Here is a 19,699-nt window from a genome sequence, read left to right as displayed (position 1 = left end):
AGGAACATTTATAAAGTTCGAACATTACAAACCATTTAACTTCAATGGATTCACATTGGACATTAGTACTTTTACGAATATATTATATAACTTTAGCGGTAAAAGAAACTCCAGCCGTAATCGGCGTATGATCAGTGAAGACCACAGAGATAGCTAGCTCCCTATTGAGTCAACTCGAAATTAACTCGCTCATCGTGAACCCTCGATAAGATATCAAGGAGGTTCCAGATCAGAAAGAAGAATTTATATTGTTTGTAAATTTGTAAAACTTTTGTATATAAATTATTGTTTGTAATAACTATTTGTAATAACCGTTATTGTAAATTGTATTATTGTTTCTATATTAAAATATATTCGTATTAAAAAACGAAAACTATCAATCTTGTTGGCAAATATCATAAATGGGATACATATCGGCATTTATTGAACTACTAAACTAAATTACAATTTAACTCAGTTTTAGGCTGCTTGAAATTGTACTACGTGACACTGTGGTGGCTGAGACAAAGTTATTGAGACTTCTCTTCGACCGTTAGCTGACATTTATTCCATGCATTAAGCAGCTTTGAGTCAAGTGTACACAGAGGCACTAAACATTCTCTGTGTCCTCTCTTCCACTTCTTGGGGAAAGGATACATGTTCTATGCTGAAGATCTATCACGCCATCATTTGATCAAAGCTGAACTATGGATTTATTGTCTATGGTTCAGTCAGAGACTGCTTTGAAGATGTTGGACCTTGTACTTTATCATGGGTTTCAGCTCTCCCCAGGAGCTTTCTGTACTTATCCAGTTCAAAGTTTGTACACTAAGTCGTAAGAACCTTCATTTCACTTCAGAAATTTGCAAATTTCATTACATTATGCTGTAAAACTTTGACCCTTACCACAGAATCCCACCTGGCATAGTGTATTCATGTCTCACTGAGTGTGCTTTTTGGAAATATGCAGTCTGCCACTTTTACATTCGGATTTTGTATTCACGTGAATAAAATTAAGTACTGGGTCTTTCTGAAACTATTCAGAGTTTGTATATAATTTATGGGTTAAACCTAAAACATAACAAAAAAGGAATCCCTAATAGTCGAGGCACTTAAAATTATTTTTTCCTTTTTATTAGCTATATTTTTGTGCGCCTGATTTTATTACTCATCAGGATCTCTACCAGCTTACCCTCAATTTGAAATTCTTTAAGGCAAGATTAGAGTAAATTAATCAATTATACCTTAGGCGTGGTTAAATATATCACTCGAAAGGGTTTGACCTCCTGAGCCCGAAACTGTAATTAGATCTCAAATCGGTCAAGAGATGACGAAGCTATGAGATAAAAGTTTGTAGTTGAAAAAAAAAAAAAACTCGGAGCCACTGTATGAGCCTCTATACCGCGGCTAAAAAAGAAGAAAAAGATAAACTCGATTTTTTTGCGATACTGTGACCTTAGCGTAATAAAACCGTTATTTTGCATTGTATATACTACGATGTTATCGTACCATGTCCACACTTTTCGCTAGATAAATTGTTTAATCAATAACAGTAGATGGTTCGTTTTCTAAATGAAACGTAATTGATGTGTGATTGGAACTTGTAGAGACTTATACTCTGTCAAATAGATTTGAAATGCATAAATATTTTGCTTATGCCAACAACTCTTATCAACATAACCAGACTCCAGGCTAAAGTTCTTAATTATTTTTTCATTTGTTTACTTAATAATTACATATTTACTTAGTCTGATTGAACGTATATGTGCAGATTTTTTAGTTTCTTTTAGAGCAGAGCAAATAGGCTATCTGCACTCTGCCAACAACAAGGATTGAATCCTAATATAACGTTATAAATATTTGTTAAATTGCAAATATGAAGGGCATTGAAAACTAACAGCACGTGCTCTATTTTCCGTTTTTTTTTCTTTCTTTTCTGTAACGCCTTCATGTGCTTTATAAATAGACAATACTTCCTGCACAAAGACCCTCGTTTTTTTTCAGTTACTAACGGAGTGTTCAGCGACAACAAATCGTTTCTGATACTTGTGCTGCTACCTAGTGACGAAGTTTAATACTGTGTAAATGGAATTTTAAAACAATTTGCACTGAGATATAAAAAACCCATAACAAATTACGTAATATTACACTTAAAACAACAAACTTAGCATTTTTAATATATCCTCAAACTTTATGTAATGTCTTGCTGCCTTGCGGTATATCTTAACCATATATTTCTATAAATTATTAATATATTATGATTAAAAGTAGAATAATTAATTACATCAAAACTAAGAAATAAGTCATGACTAAGCCTATCCTGTACAAGCAACCGAACATAGAGGTATTTTAAATTATCAGCACCCAATAAAACAAACCTATAATAATTAGAATGCACTCAGTCATCAACTAGGTAACCTTGCTGTTAAAGATATTTTCAGACGTAAATCCTTTAATATCCCACTAAGTTTGGCCAGTACAGACAATAATATAGGTTATTTTTGAAAGCCATATACTAGACTAATAACGCTAGTTAATTCTTATAAGTATAATTTTTTTTTAAGCATTATAATCAATAATGGTAATAAACGTAATTTTAAAGAAATGGAAGAGTTTATTACTTACGAAACGCATAAAAAAAACAATTGTTTGCTTCTATAAATATCGCATCGCTGAAAAATAAATTTATCTGTCACAAAGTTTAGTGGTTTGACCCAATAAAAGAAATTAAATCTTCGTTAAAATGTTTATATGTATAATAAACAATTCGGACAAAGTTAAATGATTACCATTAAATCACTAATGGGTACTATTACTTGGTTGAGTTCGATCTTAAGAGCAGCTCGAGTTCGTTCATACAGTTTTACAGCTACGTCTTGCAATCTGCTACTTATTTATCTTAAGCCATTCGATAGTTTTTTAGGTTTAAGATTCCCAACTGAAATGCAACACTCAAACCTTTAGCGCTATATAACTCAGAGTTTACGGCTATTTGTATCAATACTTTAGTCTTTACTGCTCCTCGTGTTTATTGTGTATGTGTGTTAATTATTTTAACGCCTCATTTCAGCGAGTTGGTTGTCTTTCTCAGAGAATTTGGTGACTAAATTTTAGTTACTTGAAACGTTATTAGGCAAATAAAATCTTTTTATCGCTTTATTTTCCATCTGAAAAATATATATAATTACAGTCGATGAATGCTCATCACATACAACTTAATATATTTGTTATCTTTCCTAAATTTCTATTTAAACTATCTTATTAAAATGGGACGTAAAGTTTGCATTTTATCACAGCTTATCATCTTCAATAACAACAATTAAAAGACTACTCAGAAAAAAAAATTCTTTATTACTTCACAATGCATCATCTATTTCTTTCAATATTTAAAAACATATACGTCGAAAGCAAAAATGAAAGTGAAACAAGCTTGTCAGAAGTAACCCCCCGAAGATAGTCGTCGGAAACTAGTCTCAGAGGTATATTCTCCCGGATATTACTTACAATTATTGTGTCTATTTGAGCCTATTTTGATGAAGTTGAGGCCAAAATATGATGGAAATAAGGGGAAAAATCACAAAGGAAATAATATGAAAATAAGCAGTTAAATTATCAGCTTAGATGACCTTTTATTTATTACCTTAACTCTTGATCTTACCTTTTCCACCCTTTATCTGTAACCACTAAATTAATCTTAGAAGCTTTATCTATTTACAATGAGCTATTATTTTCCTCTGCCAATCATCTTCTATAACTGAAGTTATATCTGACAATCTTCGTTTGAAACTAAAGAAGTGTGTGGTAATCTTTCCTTATAACTGTTTTTCATCAAATATCGGATGCGGGTTGGCCCTATGATAGAGCTTTGAATTTCGAAACTGGCGAGTTGGGTTTTAATTCGGGTGATACCAAAAAATTTTTCCCGCATTTTAATCTGTGGGTGTGTTATAAGAATGACAGCCACTCCCTTATTATGGATGGTGGGTTTCTAACTGGCTCCCTTCCATAGGGTCAATAGATCAAAATTAGGGTCAGCCACAGATAGCCTTAGTGTTATAAGTACAATTAATTGATATTCTTCTTTTCCAACCGTAGCTCCTTGCCTAACAGTTTATTTTTACAAGTTCAGTTTCTCCTCTGAAATTTGCTCTTAGTATTTATAGTTCTTCATCTGCAGTATCCTTTTAACATCGTAATTTCTAATAAGATCATCCTTATTTACAATTGTAATTCCATAACAACTAAACTTCCCTTAATAATATTGCTTTTCATCTCACACTTCATCATTGAAAACGAATTTCAACTGGACCTATTTTTTTTTACAGTGCTCGTGCGCGGAGATCCAATTGAGCTTTGCTTAACAACGAACAGATAAATCTTTACATTGTTTGATATTTCACAGTTCTAGTTCCTCATTTTAAAGAATGACACCAGAAGTGAAAACGAAAATATCGAATAAAATTTCTTAACAACAAATTTCCTATCTGATAATGTTTAAATCATTGAGAGTCCTCGTTTAGTAACCGTAATTTCCTGAGCGTTCATTATTAAAAATAATAATAATAATCATACAAGTGAAGTTTTACGTTTGAAAATCTTCTTTTATTTCATGGCCAGGTGATTAGAGCGCTCGACTCACAACCTGCGGGTCACGAGTTCGAATCTCGTCACGGAGTATGCTCGCCTTTTCAGCCGTGTGAACGTTATAACGTGATGGTCAATACAACCTTTCATTGATAAATAGTCCAAGAATTAGCGATGGGTGGTGTTGACTAGTTGCTTTTCTCTAATATCATTTCTAAATTAGGGACGGCTAGCGCAGATAACCCTTGATTAGCTACAACCAACAAACAAACACTATTTTTCATGTAATAATGTTTACAATTGTGGTTCACATCGAACAATCTTTCATTAATGCAACAGTTATTGACGATCTAATGATTATAACTTCACTTTCTTCCTAGTATTTCTTTGACAGTGCATTTGAAATTAATTATTTCTCATTCATCTCACATCACATGCTCATTGAAATTTGCAGAAGTGAGAAGTCACATGATAATCACGAAAACTACATACTAAAAAACATATCTTCTAGAACATCTCTTGGTGTAAATTCCTGTACGGGGTGAAGGGACCTCCCGGAGAAGGTCTGTACAGTTTACCTCATCTGGGATCCAGACATCCATCCACGTGTTTGCCGCGCGAGGCGACCCGTGAAAGGGAGGAAGGGATCCTGGTAGTTGAGTCGTGTCAGGGGCACTATAACACACTTTTGCTTTGAATTCCTGTAGGCTGGTCGCATGTGTCTAGGGTCAACTGAATGCCAAAATCTGACGTCCTCAAAAAGTATTGTGGACATTACGTCTAGTGCTGGTGTTAGAGTATAATGCTGCACTATTCTAGTTTGACAGTGTGGCGCATTCCCTTGTAGGACTCCATGGTGGGTGGGAACACTGGGTACTGGATCTTTTTTCATGGGTAATCAAAAAATTAAAATTAAAAATAAAATAAAATAATAATTGTAAAACAACCACGAAAGGAAGACTGATCACCATCTCCTAACATTCCTGTACTTTGATTTCATGTTACATAAGTTATCAGAAAAATCTCTAGCGCAGGTGTCTTCCTTTTTCATTCAGAAGGTATTAAAGGGACTTGCTGGCTCTCCTAAGTCGGTCAAGAAGTTACATTCTAGGCAGTGCGACATATCTCCACTCATAAAGAATTAATAATGTGGCCGTGTCTTCCTTTTTCATTCAGAAGGTATTAAAGGGACTTGCTGGCTCTCCTAAGTCGGTCAAGAAGTTACATTCTAGGCAGTGCGACATATCTCCACTCATAAAGAATTAATAATGTGGCCTATGCACGTTCTCGTTTCCACTGCCACGTCCAGCTGTTTCTATCAAGGCACGTTATCTGAACTGTAATACAATGCCCTATGTTCCAAACCCTCTTCACTGTTTTCAATACTAGTAGTTTGACCACTCAAAAACATCTGGTTATGGTACTTTGAGGTTTGCTCGTTATGACGACAAAGGCCTTGGTAGCTATGACCATCAAATAAATTGTATTAACAGTAATGGTTCTCACTCCTCCTTCTTTCGTTCATGCTCTAAATGGGTGAAGGATAAAGTGGTACAGCAGTTGAAAACTAAAAATATTTCTTATCCTGAGACCTGAAACACGGAAATTGCTGTCCCCTCTTCTAAGTTGGACATATGCAGCTGCAATCCATTCCACTGCCATAGAACAGGATCTGTGGCAGTCAATAAATCTCTTTGTAATAAGCAAAAACGAAGTGGTCCAAAACAAACAACAAAAAGGCTCTACACCTGGTTTTCCTTCTCCTTCTAAATAAAACTGGCCACTTTGATACAGTGGAAATGTTGAGGTTCTGCTTCCAATTTAGATGTCATTAAGGCCTTGTTTGATTCTTATCATCCTATGTATCTTTATTATTACAGGAAGCATTCCTAAGGCCTGCCAATACTACCAGTTTTTGACGATTTTCCATGTACAGGAAAGACAGGTTGCGTGATGGACGATTTCATGAGGATGTGACACTGCTGATTGAATAACATGTACCCACCATGTCTGTGCCACTCAGTATAGCACTAGAGGCTGTTGCCATCTGTGTCTCCATAGATCATACCATCACTATTTGTTTTCTATACCTATCACTGTGGAAAGATTATGAGCAGACAGACTTTGATGACCTTACTAAACAGTTGCCATCTCCCTTCCTCAGTTTTGGAGACTTTAATGGACATAATCCACGCTAAGGTGTTTTTTTTTTTTTATTGGAAGGTTCGTTCTGTGGAGCACATGCTCTCATATAACAACCTTTCTCTCCTTAATGCTCCTAGTCAGTCTTTTACTGCTGTTGATCTATCCATTTGTTCCTCTTCCCTTCTTCCTTGTTTTTCATGGAGGGTGGCCAATGGTCCATGGGGTATTGATTATTTTCCTATCAATTTTCTGTGTGGACTTTAGAGCTGTTATCAAGTGTTATTGAGTGACAAACTTTATAACAAGCTTTTCCAGATAAAGTATACTGTAGTTTTACAGCCTAGTTTCTGTAAACATTGGAGAGAGGAAATTGTCTTGTCTAGACTATGCATTGGCCATAGTTTCATACCTCATTATTTTCTTTCACAAAGGTCTGATCCAACAACATGTGGCTTTTGTGACACTCCAGTCACATCTGGCCACCTTTTACTTTTATGTCGTCATTACGATTTCCAGCAGCAGCACCATTTTAGGCATTTTGTTTCCAGGTTTATTTTTGACGTTGGGGATAGTGACACAGTTCAGATTGATCGTTTTTTTTTTCTATTTACTTTTTAACCTTGGTTCGAATTAAAAAAAAAATAAAATCTGATACTTTTTGGCCTATTGTTTTATTTTTCCTTTATTTTTCGTATTTTAAGTTTGTTTTTTAATCCTTTTTTATCAATATACTAACGCAGATAGCTCTGATACTTTGCACCTTTAAAACTAAACATCCAAATCAAATCTGTTTGAATTACTAGAACCTCTCGTTATGATTGATTATAATTAATTTTAATAAAAAGTTCAGTTCGTTTTTATTCTTTTTTGTTTTATTTATTGAAGAGATGAATTATAGTTTTCTGTATAGTGGAACAAAAAATATTAATAAGAGATTCTACAATAAAACCTCTCACTAAAAGCTTGAGAACATATAGTTGCTTATGGCTCACCTTCTTCCCCCGAGCATCCAGAGCCTGTACTCTCCCTGGGTCTGATTTTATATAGATGGTGAGGTCCAGAGGTACTGGTCAGTGAAACATAACAAACAAGCACATTAAAATAAGAAACTGAGTTTCGTTTAGAGTTTACAACAGACAAGTATGTAGCATCCCTATTCATATATTTTTCTCGTATCCCAATCTGCTTGATGAGTACTGGTATTGAGCGAAAGGCTTTGTCAACACTGGATAGCAGATACAGTGTGGTTGACATATTATTACATATTATTCTTTGTGTGGGGAATACATTGGTTCATTGAATAGAAAACTGGCTAAATAGAAGAAAGTAGTTTTGTTATAAATGGAGTTCAGTCAAGCTGGATTAATGTTAGGACATTTGCTTTTTTTATTTACATAGATGACAGAATGATTTGAGAATAGACAAGGATAAATAGATTTGTTGATGACATTAATGTTTTGGGTATTGTCGACTGCGAGGAGGATGCTGCTGCTTTACAAAAGGATTTGGATTATTTGGTAAGCTGGTAAAAAAAAGGCAGATGGCTTTTAGTTATAACAAATGCAAGGTAATTCATGCTAGATATCACAATTTTAATTATGAGTACGGTTTTGATGGCAATAACCTTAACATTAATGTTGGAAAAAATATTTTGGTGTTCTTTTAGATCAGTCTCTTAAGCCATCCAAACAATGTGCTGTTGCTAGTGGCAGGGCAAACATGATTTTAGGTTTCACCTACAGAAATATGGACTAAAAGTCTAAAAAGGTTATAACATCATTGTATAGGTCACTGATTGGGCCACATTTGGAGTACACAGTTCAGTCTTGAGCCCCTTACATTAGAAAGGACATTCAATTGTTGAAGGGTTCAGAGGAAGACTACTAGGATGATGCCTGAGAAGGAAAGGTTGTCATACAAGAATAGATTAAGATCTCCGATATTTTATCTTGAAAAGATGAAGAGTTAGAGTGGATCTGAGTGTGTTTATGGGAATCGGTAGTGTTGTTCCATCATCTTCAGGTAAGGCAGTTTTAGTTTACTAACAGGGTGGTTGGCCTTTGGAGAAGGTTGCCTTCAGATGTAGTGGAATTAATTTAAGGAAAGTTAAGGGTTGGCTTGATAAATATTTGAATGGTAAAAGCTGGCTTTGGATTTTTAAGTGCTTAATCTAATGGATAGTATGACCTAGATGGACCAAAAGGCCCCTTTTTCTCTTTTAATGTTATGTGTAAAACACACTTTGATCTTAATGCACTACGACTATAATCTAAACGTCAATATTTATTACAGTACCACATATTTGAATGTTTTATTTTAGTTTTATATATAAATATATATAATTTAAACTTACTATTCTAGTTTATCAACTATTGATATTTAGTATTGCTTGTAAGATGCTGGAAGTTAATATTTATCTGTAGAAAATGTCAGTGTTATCAGTCTGGAATATAATATCAATCATCACTGAAAGTTATTTAAAAAAAAAGTCATTGTGTACGATAAACATTAGTTTCAGAGTAGAAATTGGGAATGCACCACAAATTAATTAATTAACTTCACTTATAACCATTCACTTAGACAAATAACCATGAAGCTGATACATTTTACTGCATTTACAACATTTTATTTGTAACAGTGTCCAATTCTTTTGATGGATAACAGAAACAATTTTTAGAAATTTAGCTTATAATTCAAAGGTGAAGTTATAATTCCAACATCTGTTTTATTGTTATAATTCTGTTAAAATTTTCTAAGTCAAATATGTAATATTTATTGAATATTTTTAAGCACAAATCAATTACAGTTGGCCTAAGAATTAGCTGAATCAAAGAAGGATTCAATGTTACTGTTTATGTACGTTAAGTACAAAGCTACATAATTAGCTATCTGTGTTCTATCACTGCAGGTATCAAAACCCAATCTTAGGCAGTATAAGCCCTCAGACTAACTGCTGAACTTGCTGTTACTAACATGTAATGTTTTTGACTTTTACAGAAATTATAATGGTTTCACTTTTTATATATTTACAATTCAGATCAGACTCTTGCTGGAAATATTTAATAATTTACATGGAAGACTATTCTGAGCAGCTATCATTTTTATGAGCTTCAATACAGTATTTTAAAAAACTACTTTGTGGACAAACTTGCATCCTTATAGAAGGTTGTATAGTAAATGTCTGTGCTAATAACAATATCATCTTAAAGTTCAAATACTTTTGAAAAATATAATTGATGTACTGTTAACACTATTGTAAACACTTTTACACATTATTCCATACTTGAAACGTTAAACATTGTATTGAACACTGTGACTCCCTCCACTAAATAACTGATATGACTCTCTTTATTTCCAGCAGTAACCTCATTTTTATTATAGACTATGAACCCTATATCAAGCCAGTATATTGTGGCTGTCATACACTAAAAAGTAACTGATTTTAATGTTGTACTTATGCTTGATTTCTTTATTTCAGGAGAAATTTTATGAAAATATTTTAGTTAAAAATAGAGAAAACATTATGGTTAGAAAGTAACATCTATAAAAAGCTCCAACAGGAAATGAAAACAAAATCCAGTAGTTAAGGAAAAGGTTGTTAAAATTGTCTTACTCATATCTAATGATGGATACTATATTTCTTTCTTTAACCTACTAACTGCTGATTCATTGTATAGGGTAGATTCACCTCCAGCAGTTGAATGAGTGTGGCATATATGGTTTGAAAAAATTCTGTGCATGTTTAGAGCAACCACAATCAATGAATTAAATTGAGCTCCCCTGCATTCAACTGATAGAATTTTTGAAACATATGTCTTCAGGTTTCCAAGTGTAAATAGATAGGCTAAATGAATGGTTTTGAACTTGACTGCCTTTCATTAAAAATAGAGTTCTCAAGGTTCATGATCTGGTGTGGGTGTGAGTTTCAATTTTTACTGAACTTTTTTTTAATACTACAACTAAAGATTTGAAATTTAATGTAATATGTTTATAGGTTAAATTATTAAATCAGTGAAACAGTTCAACGATTAGGTAGGAGAAACTTTATTTAACAAATACCAAATCCATCATAACTAATCCTCACAGAAGTTAACTGTAATACTGTATGTTAAATATACTTTGTAGCTTTAATAATATTTTTTGTGTTAGGAAAAAACACAAATCAGGCACATATGAAATTCAAGTCATTACTCTGTTTATAGAAGTATATAAGAATATAGTATGTGTATATCTGGTCAAAAATATAAAATACTGTTTTATGAACCTCAGTAAGTTGTACAGTTGTCGTGAAAGTAAAATCTGTATTCAATTTATTGTTAAAATAAAACTAGTGACGTAAGATCACAAAAACCAAGAGCAAAACCTTTTCTAATACAAAATAGGAAAGGTACATTACATATCATTGCAAATTAGAATTTGCATTTGTATAAAATAAAAAGAAAGCTTACATTACATGTTTATTGAGTGATATTCTAATCAAAATTGTCAATCCATAAAAATATTGTGATTTCTATTCTAAAACATCTGACCTTCTGTAGAAGCTCTTTAAATGTAATTACTTCATTCTGAACATTAAAACACATACATTGAGACCAAATCTAAATCTGCAATCAGTATAAGAACTATATATTTAAGATAACTGTTAAAAAGGACAAACTTATCAATGGTTCAACTTAACAAGAAATGTTTGTCAACAAATCAAGATAAACTAATTAAAAAATGAAATAGAAATTCTGTAACATTCAACACAGAATACAATAACACTTTAATGTAAAGAACACTTTTATGATATCTAAATGTCTTCTCTGATTTTAAGTGAGAGTATTTGTTTTTTTGAAGTCCACTGTCACCTCACATTTCTGCAAGTCTGAAAGAGCACAACATATATATTGACTGCATTCATCCGTGGCCTTTATGAGAAAGATGACTGTCGGGACATAGGCAGTGTACTAACTGTTATAAAAAAGGAATAAGTGTATTTTAAGTACAATTAAGTTTAATAAATGTACAACAGCTTAAAAACAAGTATTTATATTGTTGTTTTTTTAAATCAAAAAACATAATTAACATGGTCTGCTATGATTAAATTATATGCCAATCTATCCAGTTAACAATTACTAATAGTTTTGCATCTGATTGCTCCAATGGGGCCTAAAACACACATATTTATGCTTGTGAAAGAAACAGTTATATTTTCTAAACATGTTTCTGATAAGAGTGATGAGAAACAGTTATGTTTTAGTCCACGAAAAAAATTTTTTAAAGACAAAATAAAAAATAAATCAGAATTCTACCTTTCACAATAAACTTTTGGACATGTCATCTTTATGCACACACACACATACCACCCATACTGTGTGTGTGTGTGTGTGTATGTCAGAATCATGTGAAAAATTAAATTTTAATTTCCTCAAATGCTAATGAAATATTACTATTCATCAATATCCCAATGTTGAAGCAAGGCAAATGTTCTGCTGATACTTTAAGATCAATACTTTTTTTGCTAGAAAAAGAGTGATAAAAATTCATAACTTTACCAATAACAAATTATATGCTTTGTTTGTTGTTAAGCACAAAACTACACAATGTGCCATCTGTGTTGTGCCCATCAAGGGTATCGAAACCCAGTTTTTAGCATTACAAGCTTTAAGACTTACCTCTGAGCCACTGGAAGCAAAATTATATGCTAACCTCTTATATGTAATAAAAACATTTATAACTTTAAAAATAAAGTATAAAAACTAATCAGTATTAGGTTTTATTTTACTTCTACTACATACTGATACATGTTTACTTACATAAACCCAGTCCTTGGCAAAACAGTAGCAGATTATGAGCTAAGCTGTCAGGCTGAAATCAAGAAATTAAGGATCATCAGGTGAAATGAATCAACAAAAGTAGGTAAATATTCAATGAACCTGACTAAACCAGTGAGGAAAATATAAGTTTTTGGAAAATTTAGCTTATTTGCAGATTATAAAGTTCTTGGCAATGTTATCAATTAAGAATAAACTGTGTCATTCATTGCTTTAATGCAATCTTTAGAATAAAATTAGATTTAATAATTATAATTTTGGTCAATTCTTAGATTAAATTAAATGTCTATCAGTTTCTTTTCTACAGCTATAACAATTATAGATAAGTAGAAATATCAGAGTATTATTCTGATGCTGTATTTTTCCAACCTTATAAAAAAGTTTCTATAATCCACCTAATGCCTTATGTGCAGCTTCAGATGGCAATAATTGATCAATCTAAATAACAGCAAAATTTAAAAAGTGGTAAAGCCACTAATTCTTCCCTTGTAATAATCTGCAACATCTTGAGAAATATAAACATCATTTTTTGGCACATGCATTAGTAGTAATCAAGAAAATATGAGCTTAGTAAAATTACAAGAGTTTACATCGGAAGAGATAGGTACTGTTATAACTATGTCAAAGTGGCAATAATGAAACTCCATAAAACTAAAGATGAAGTGTGGTTAATAATCAACAAGTCATTCAAAAGCTGGCTCAGCTTGACTAATACTCTTCTATTGAAGCTGTAAACTTTCTAACTAACAGTAAGCTTTATAGAAAATAAGACTCTTCATACAAATTAAAACTTTATTGACAAACACAATCAACCTTAAGGCAGCTCTGCATCAAGAGACCTTCTGTACAAATTTAATTTACCCAATGTTCCATCAATATTATCAACATCTAGACAACTGTTCACCAAAGATCCTTTGTGCAAAATAAGTCTTAATTTAAAATGTCACCATTCTGCCAAATAACTGCACATCAACCAAAATCCTTTAAGTAAGAATTATGACTTCATGCAAGGTGCTATTGTCACTAATATTTTCAGAAATATTCTACGACTATGCAAATTCATTGCAGAAAACTGACCAATTTTTGTAGTCATCAAAATCTCACTTTCCAATTTATGAATTATATCAACAACATCATAAATTATCAACAAAGATGTTTAAAAATATGGGTTCTGTATTCAACTCTAATAAAAAGTAGCCAACAAAATTTTCAGTGTTCTACAAATATGTATAGCATATACACAAATTGTATTGCTTATTATGTATGATATCACAATCTCTTTATCTACATAAGAGGTAAATTATTATTTCTCAAATAATGTGTAGCTAAAACAATATTCAGGAGGATTGTAAAGCATTACAAGAATTTAACATTCTGTTAAGACCTCCTTCTTCAGTTGTAAAACAAAACAAAGCACTTGTAAAACACTTACTGCTTCATGCAAGACATCACCAACATCATCTACTTTTAGAAGGGTAGCAAAACGAGGATCCAAGTGAGAGTGCATTGTATGAACTGTATGCAGGTGAGAAGCCTTAGCTCCAGTCACCAACAAGGTGTCGACCCTACAGCAATAGTGATATAAATGATATTACAGAAATAAAACAGACACACTATTTATTTTGGAAATGAGAAGAAAAAAAGATGTCTCAATAACACTTGTTTACTAGTTAATGTATTTTGTAACAAAATAATGCATTTTTTTATAGCTCATAAATTTTTATAGACATAAATACAATATTGACATATGCAAGCAATCTGTAGATATAAAAACTTACAAGAAATGTAATAAAGTACAATCTAGAAAGTCAAAATCTATATTTATTAGTTGTAATTTTAACAGTAATGAAAACACTATTACTCAGTTACTTTTTCACAGAATTTTTGTTCTTTTACTTTCAGATTGTCACGAAATATATTAATATATATATATATTTAGGGAAGATCAAGCTGATAATATGTGTAATAAAACTTAATATCAATGGGATGGGGTCAGAAGGTGTTACATTGGCTGACTTGGGCTACATAAAGCCAACAATTTTCAGCTGTTTGCCTTTCCTCCACAAATCTTGCAAGATATTTTTGTAGGGTGCTAGAACATCATTAAACCCTCTTTTAAATTTAATGCTTCTCTCCATTATACATCATTATTAATAGATATATGAGGCAGAATTTAATAATTTATCAATTTCTATGTAATTAAAGATGTAGAACATTCTTTCAGATATTCTAAATAACTTAAATACCATATTAAATAAAATCTTAAATAGCATTATTGTTAGTTCTATTAAATCATTGTACCAACATTATAGAATCTGTTAACTTATCAATTCATCACAGATTATTTTCTTTTCATTATTAAACTTTTTACAATAATAACGTACAAAAAACAAACAAGAAAGAAATTTTTTCATATGAAAAAAAAATGTAAAAGTATTTTTAAGTTTGAACATCAAAAAATACCTTGTGTCAAATATTATTAATGAACCTCCCTTCTTTTACAATAAATTAAACAGAAAAGTTGTAACCATTAGGAAACTTTGCAAGAAGTATATGACACTACTTTATGTCTACTTCCTTCCATCCTTAAATCACTATTACAACCCCCTATTAGACAACTGAGGTGCTTTCATTATATACAGGAGAGTCACACAAAATGATATTTTTCACCTGAAAAGCACATCCTGTGCAGGTGGTTTAAACACCCAGATCGGAGGGCCCTAAGGTTCAGATATAGTTATCCTTAATTTTGAACTGCTGACCAGAGAAAAGCACCTAGTTATTACCACCTGCCACAACAAGGACTTTGAATTAAATAATGGGATTGACTCTTATAGTGTATCCATAGCTGAAAGTGCAGAGCATATTTAGCAGCTTCATGACATGAACCTTCAATCTTAAGATCTATAGCCTGGCATATTAATCACAGACCACACCAAGTCTAGAGAAAAGTAAAAATGTTCTTTACTCTTACAGCACTTCTTTAACAATTATAAACTGTTTGAATTGATATAGATTGTCTGAATGTAGTGTTCACTGTATGAAAATAATACAAAAAAAACAAACATTTCAGACAAACTGATAATTAAAAAACTAATAAATTGGAAGATATTTTCATACACACATTTTTCTTCCTTAAAATAGAAAGTCATAAGTCATAATTACTAATAAATCATAAACTCTTTAATATGAAGCAAATTATATTAAGCATAAAACTGAGAAACCAATACTTACTTCATGTGTTCTTTTAATAGACCTGAAATATCTGTACGTCTAGAAGAAAAAAATAACACCAGAAATCAAACTAACACTTTAGGACATTTCAATCGCATGTTAAAAGAGAATAAATAAATATATTTACATACCTTAACTATTCACATTGAAATCTTAAAAAAATTTACAAAACTCCAATAATAAAAAATATTTCACACAAAAGTATCTTCATTAAAAAAAAAAATCACAATGCATATTCAGTGTGCCTCAGCAGCATTACTGTATGCAACTGCAGAAGCTGAAAAAATTGCTTTATATCTTTCAAAACAATAACATTATTTTATAGGACAAGCATGAGGAGCTTATTATCATATTAATATAACTTCAAATCAGAGAAATCTACCTACATAGAAACTTACTTTCTGAAAAATAGAAATGAGTATAACTAATTGAATATACTTTTCTGACATTCGTACTAATACATACTAGTTGGGTACCCACTGTGTTAACATGTGAAATAATATGTAATAGAATATGACTAAAGCAATTACAGAATTATTAAAATCACTTTTCAAGTGTACTTTGAGATTCTCTTTGTGTGTGTGTGTGTGTGTAGGGGTCACTTAAGTGCCTTTTATGTTCCATGTTATTCAGGGTTTAACTTTATAAAATATATGCAACCTATGAATCAACCTCTTATCCTTGAAGACGCTAAGGAAATAAGTCATTTTATCATAGTGCAATTCCATAGCCAAATATTTATACTTGCACTTTTTTCAATATTTGTTAATGACGTTTCTGATAATAAATTTAATAATCTTAATGTTTCCACTAAAAGTGAACATAATTTTAAAAATTGATTTTTAAGTATGTAGAAATGCATATTATCAGGTTAATGGCACATTAAAAATAATGGAATCATTGTAAGGTTGGAGATTCTCATTACTTACGAAAGGAAAGCTTCAACATAAAGACGCAGGTTCTTAGGATTGATCCGACTCTGCAGTTTGTCAATGTACTCCTTGATGACTTTATCTTTATTATCAGCTCGTTCAATTTCCTTTAAACAAAAATACCTTCATATAAAGCCTCTTATAAATTTGATAGCAAATTTTACATTAAAGAAAATAACGTTTCTTGTTAAATTCTGTGTTTTATTTGTTTCACTACTTTATTTGAAAAACTATAAATTATAACAAAGCAACTAACTAAGACTTCTTTAGCTCATCACAATGTTACAGCTCCTAATACCTTAATCAAATAAAACACCAAAAGCAAATACTTTCCTCTACAGTGCAATTTATCAACAATAAGCTTTTAATTATATACAATAACCAAAAGGTACTTCTAAATAAAATAAATAATATTTTTATCATCTCATCCTTCTTTCTTATGCTAATTTAAGCTACACTTTGTTCAGTCTTATACTCATAATGGATAATACAATGTTAATAATTTTATTATAAATATTTTTAGCAATAATTTCTATTATGTTTGAAAAAATAGTTAATAGCAGTTTGGTATAATCACAAGCTCTACAAAGATTAGAATTACCATTTGAAAATGTTTTTAAACAAATGCTTAGATGCACACACAACCTTAACACAATTACACCACCATGTAATTGCTCTACTTAGACTAACAACTTTTAACATCTTTCATTACAGCAAAATTCTATTATAATTCATACATGTTGAGTAGTATGGCTTAAATTTTAAGAGACATTTTTCTAAAATTGTACAGTGTTTAGACTTTTAACAAGTATTCAAGTAAGACTGAAATGAATTTCTAATTATCAGTAGCAAATGAGATTAAGATTCCTATGTATTAATAGTCAGCCATATTATTTTGACAGAAAGAGATTGTTTAATGTGCAAGTTTCTTTCATTAGAAGTTAAAAAAAATAATATTAAAATGTTCTTTTCTATATGGAATAGAGCATTCCTTATAATGCATTGTGAAAATTTCATGTCCACCTGTTCTGTACAACATGATGTATGCAGTTAAGAATAAATGAGGTTTACTTACAGATGTTAAACTGTGTATTAATTTTTTGTTTAACATATTAATACAATGTTAACATAAATCAACTATATGGAATTTGATACTGATAATCATTAATCTATTTATAACTGAAATTAAAAGAACTGTGCAAGGAAAGGGTTAATTCTATTTTGTGACTGGTAAATAATGTTTCATAAATTTCTTTAAAGCTTAGTCTAGAACAAAATTATGTAAAAATGTAAGTGCTCAACTAAAAACTATTTTCAAGGTAGTCTCATGATTACAAACACAGAAAAAAAAACCTTCATCACAATTTAAGACCATGTAATTCTGAAAGTAACTTAGATAAGAGCAATAGTGAATAAGAAAATCTCAATGGGTTTTAAAAAATGACAATCCATGGTCAATTTATAATAGCTTAAGAAAAAGCCAAATACATTACCTCTGCTATTATCTACAGTGTACAGGATGACCATACACATCATGTAAGCAGTGAGAAAAAAAACAGAACCACACCATTGCACAATCATTAATATCACAAAAAATGAGCAAATAAAAAGTTACACATTGCATAAAGAAGAAGCATGTTATGTTATAAAACCAAACTTCCCTTATATAAGTATTAAATGATACTTATTAGCAAAAACATGCCTGGCATGGCCAGGTGGTTAGGGAGCTCGACTCATAATCTGCAAGTGGCGAGTTCAAATTCCCGTCACACCAAACATGCTCGCCCTTACAGCCATCGGGGAGTTATAATGTGACGGTCAATCCCACCATTCATTGGTAAAAGAGTAGCCCAAGAGTTGGCGGTGGGTGGTGATGACTAGCTGCCTTCCCTCTAGTCTTACACTGCTAAATTAGGGACGGCTAGCTCAGAATGCCCGTGTAGCTTTGTGCGAAATTCAAAAAACAAACAAACAAGCAAGCAAAAACACTTAATCACTTAACATTACTAAATATAAAAAATACATATATAAAGACAAAGTTTAGAAACTGTATCAACCTTCAACTGCTTTAATTATTTTACATTCACTCATGTAGTCATCTGTCATTGTGCAACAATTCTCAAAAATTACACTGTTCAAAACAATTAAATGATACTTAGAATTTATAATATTATGGCAATCCTTAGAACCTATACATTCTCCTTTACTTTCACTTATAACAATATGTCAACTACACTATATTTGCAACATTCAGTGCCAATGAGGCCTTTTGCCAAATACCACTGTTCATCAAGTCAGCTGGGATACAACAGACACAGTAGTGGTTGAGACCCTATCAAATTTCATGTATAGTGACTGTTATGCTGTGAACTAAATTAAGCTGGTGAAGTGCAATTTTTATCAATTTTATGCAAGTCATATACAATGCAAAACTAGTGTTTTACAATACAGTTGACTCTTTTTAAGGGAATGGAAGGGAAGGGTGAGCACAGGTAATACAAAAACACACACAAAATAAGCTTTTATATATGTGTATATGCATGTATGTTTTTACATAAAACATTAAAACTTTATATGTAATATAAAACATGATAATCTTCATGAAAATCATTTACAATAATCAATTAAAATCTGTTTTTTGTTTGATAAGCTTTCTTTTGAATTGCTGAATGCAGCTGCAATAGATTTCACTGTCAAACCTTATTCACTCTTTTCAATATGTGTTGACATTTTGTTCTCAATAGTCAATAAACACACGATGCACAACACTAAAAAAATATGATAAAATAATGAAATGAATGGGAAAAAAGTAATAGGAACCATAGAATCAGTTCATAGCTACAATGAAATATAACAGCATCTCGGATTCCCCAGATTGTGGCACAGTTAAACCATAAATCAGATATGTGGTTTTATATATTGTTGCGTATCTGCTCGTTTGTTAATTTCTGGTATAAATTCTTTCTGAGGAACTTCAGCAATACAAGTCCTTTCTTAATTAAAACTAGT

General features: G+C 31.5%; 1 protein-coding gene across 4 annotated transcripts in view; it reads right to left on the bottom strand.

Moving 5' to 3' along the window:
• Nucleotides 1–10,736: 10,736 nt before the first annotated feature.
• The window catches only part of LOC106467356 (uncharacterized protein ZK1073.1-like), a 67,047-nt gene continuing 58,084 nt past the window's right edge, over nucleotides 10,737–19,699 (bottom strand). For 2 of the 4 annotated variants that reach the window (XM_022395519.1, XM_022395520.1), the window contains 6 exons: nucleotides 18,184–18,195; nucleotides 16,688–16,797; nucleotides 15,759–15,797; nucleotides 13,957–14,089; nucleotides 12,507–12,558; nucleotides 10,737–11,661 (listed from right to left, as the gene is read on the bottom strand). In XM_022395519.1, the coding sequence (XP_022251227.1) occupies nucleotides 11,621–11,661; nucleotides 12,507–12,558; nucleotides 13,957–14,089; nucleotides 15,759–15,797; nucleotides 16,688–16,797; nucleotides 18,184–18,195 (387 nt within the window). In that variant the 3' untranslated portion in view covers nucleotides 10,737–11,620. The remainder of the gene's footprint in view (nucleotides 11,662–12,506; nucleotides 12,559–13,956; nucleotides 14,090–15,758; nucleotides 15,798–16,687; nucleotides 16,798–18,183; nucleotides 18,196–19,699) is intronic. The other 2 variants (XM_013927702.2, XM_013927703.2) reach the window with 1 other exon arrangement.

This window comes from Limulus polyphemus, unplaced genomic scaffold (assembly GCF_000517525.1).
Source record: "Limulus polyphemus unplaced genomic scaffold, Limulus_polyphemus-2.1.2 Scaffold2582, whole genome shotgun sequence".
In the NCBI taxonomy this organism is placed as follows: Eukaryota; Metazoa; Arthropoda; class Merostomata; order Xiphosura; family Limulidae; genus Limulus; species Limulus polyphemus.
The sequence above is the reverse complement of the archived record's forward strand: the minus strand, read 5'-3'. Positions and strand labels throughout refer to the sequence as shown.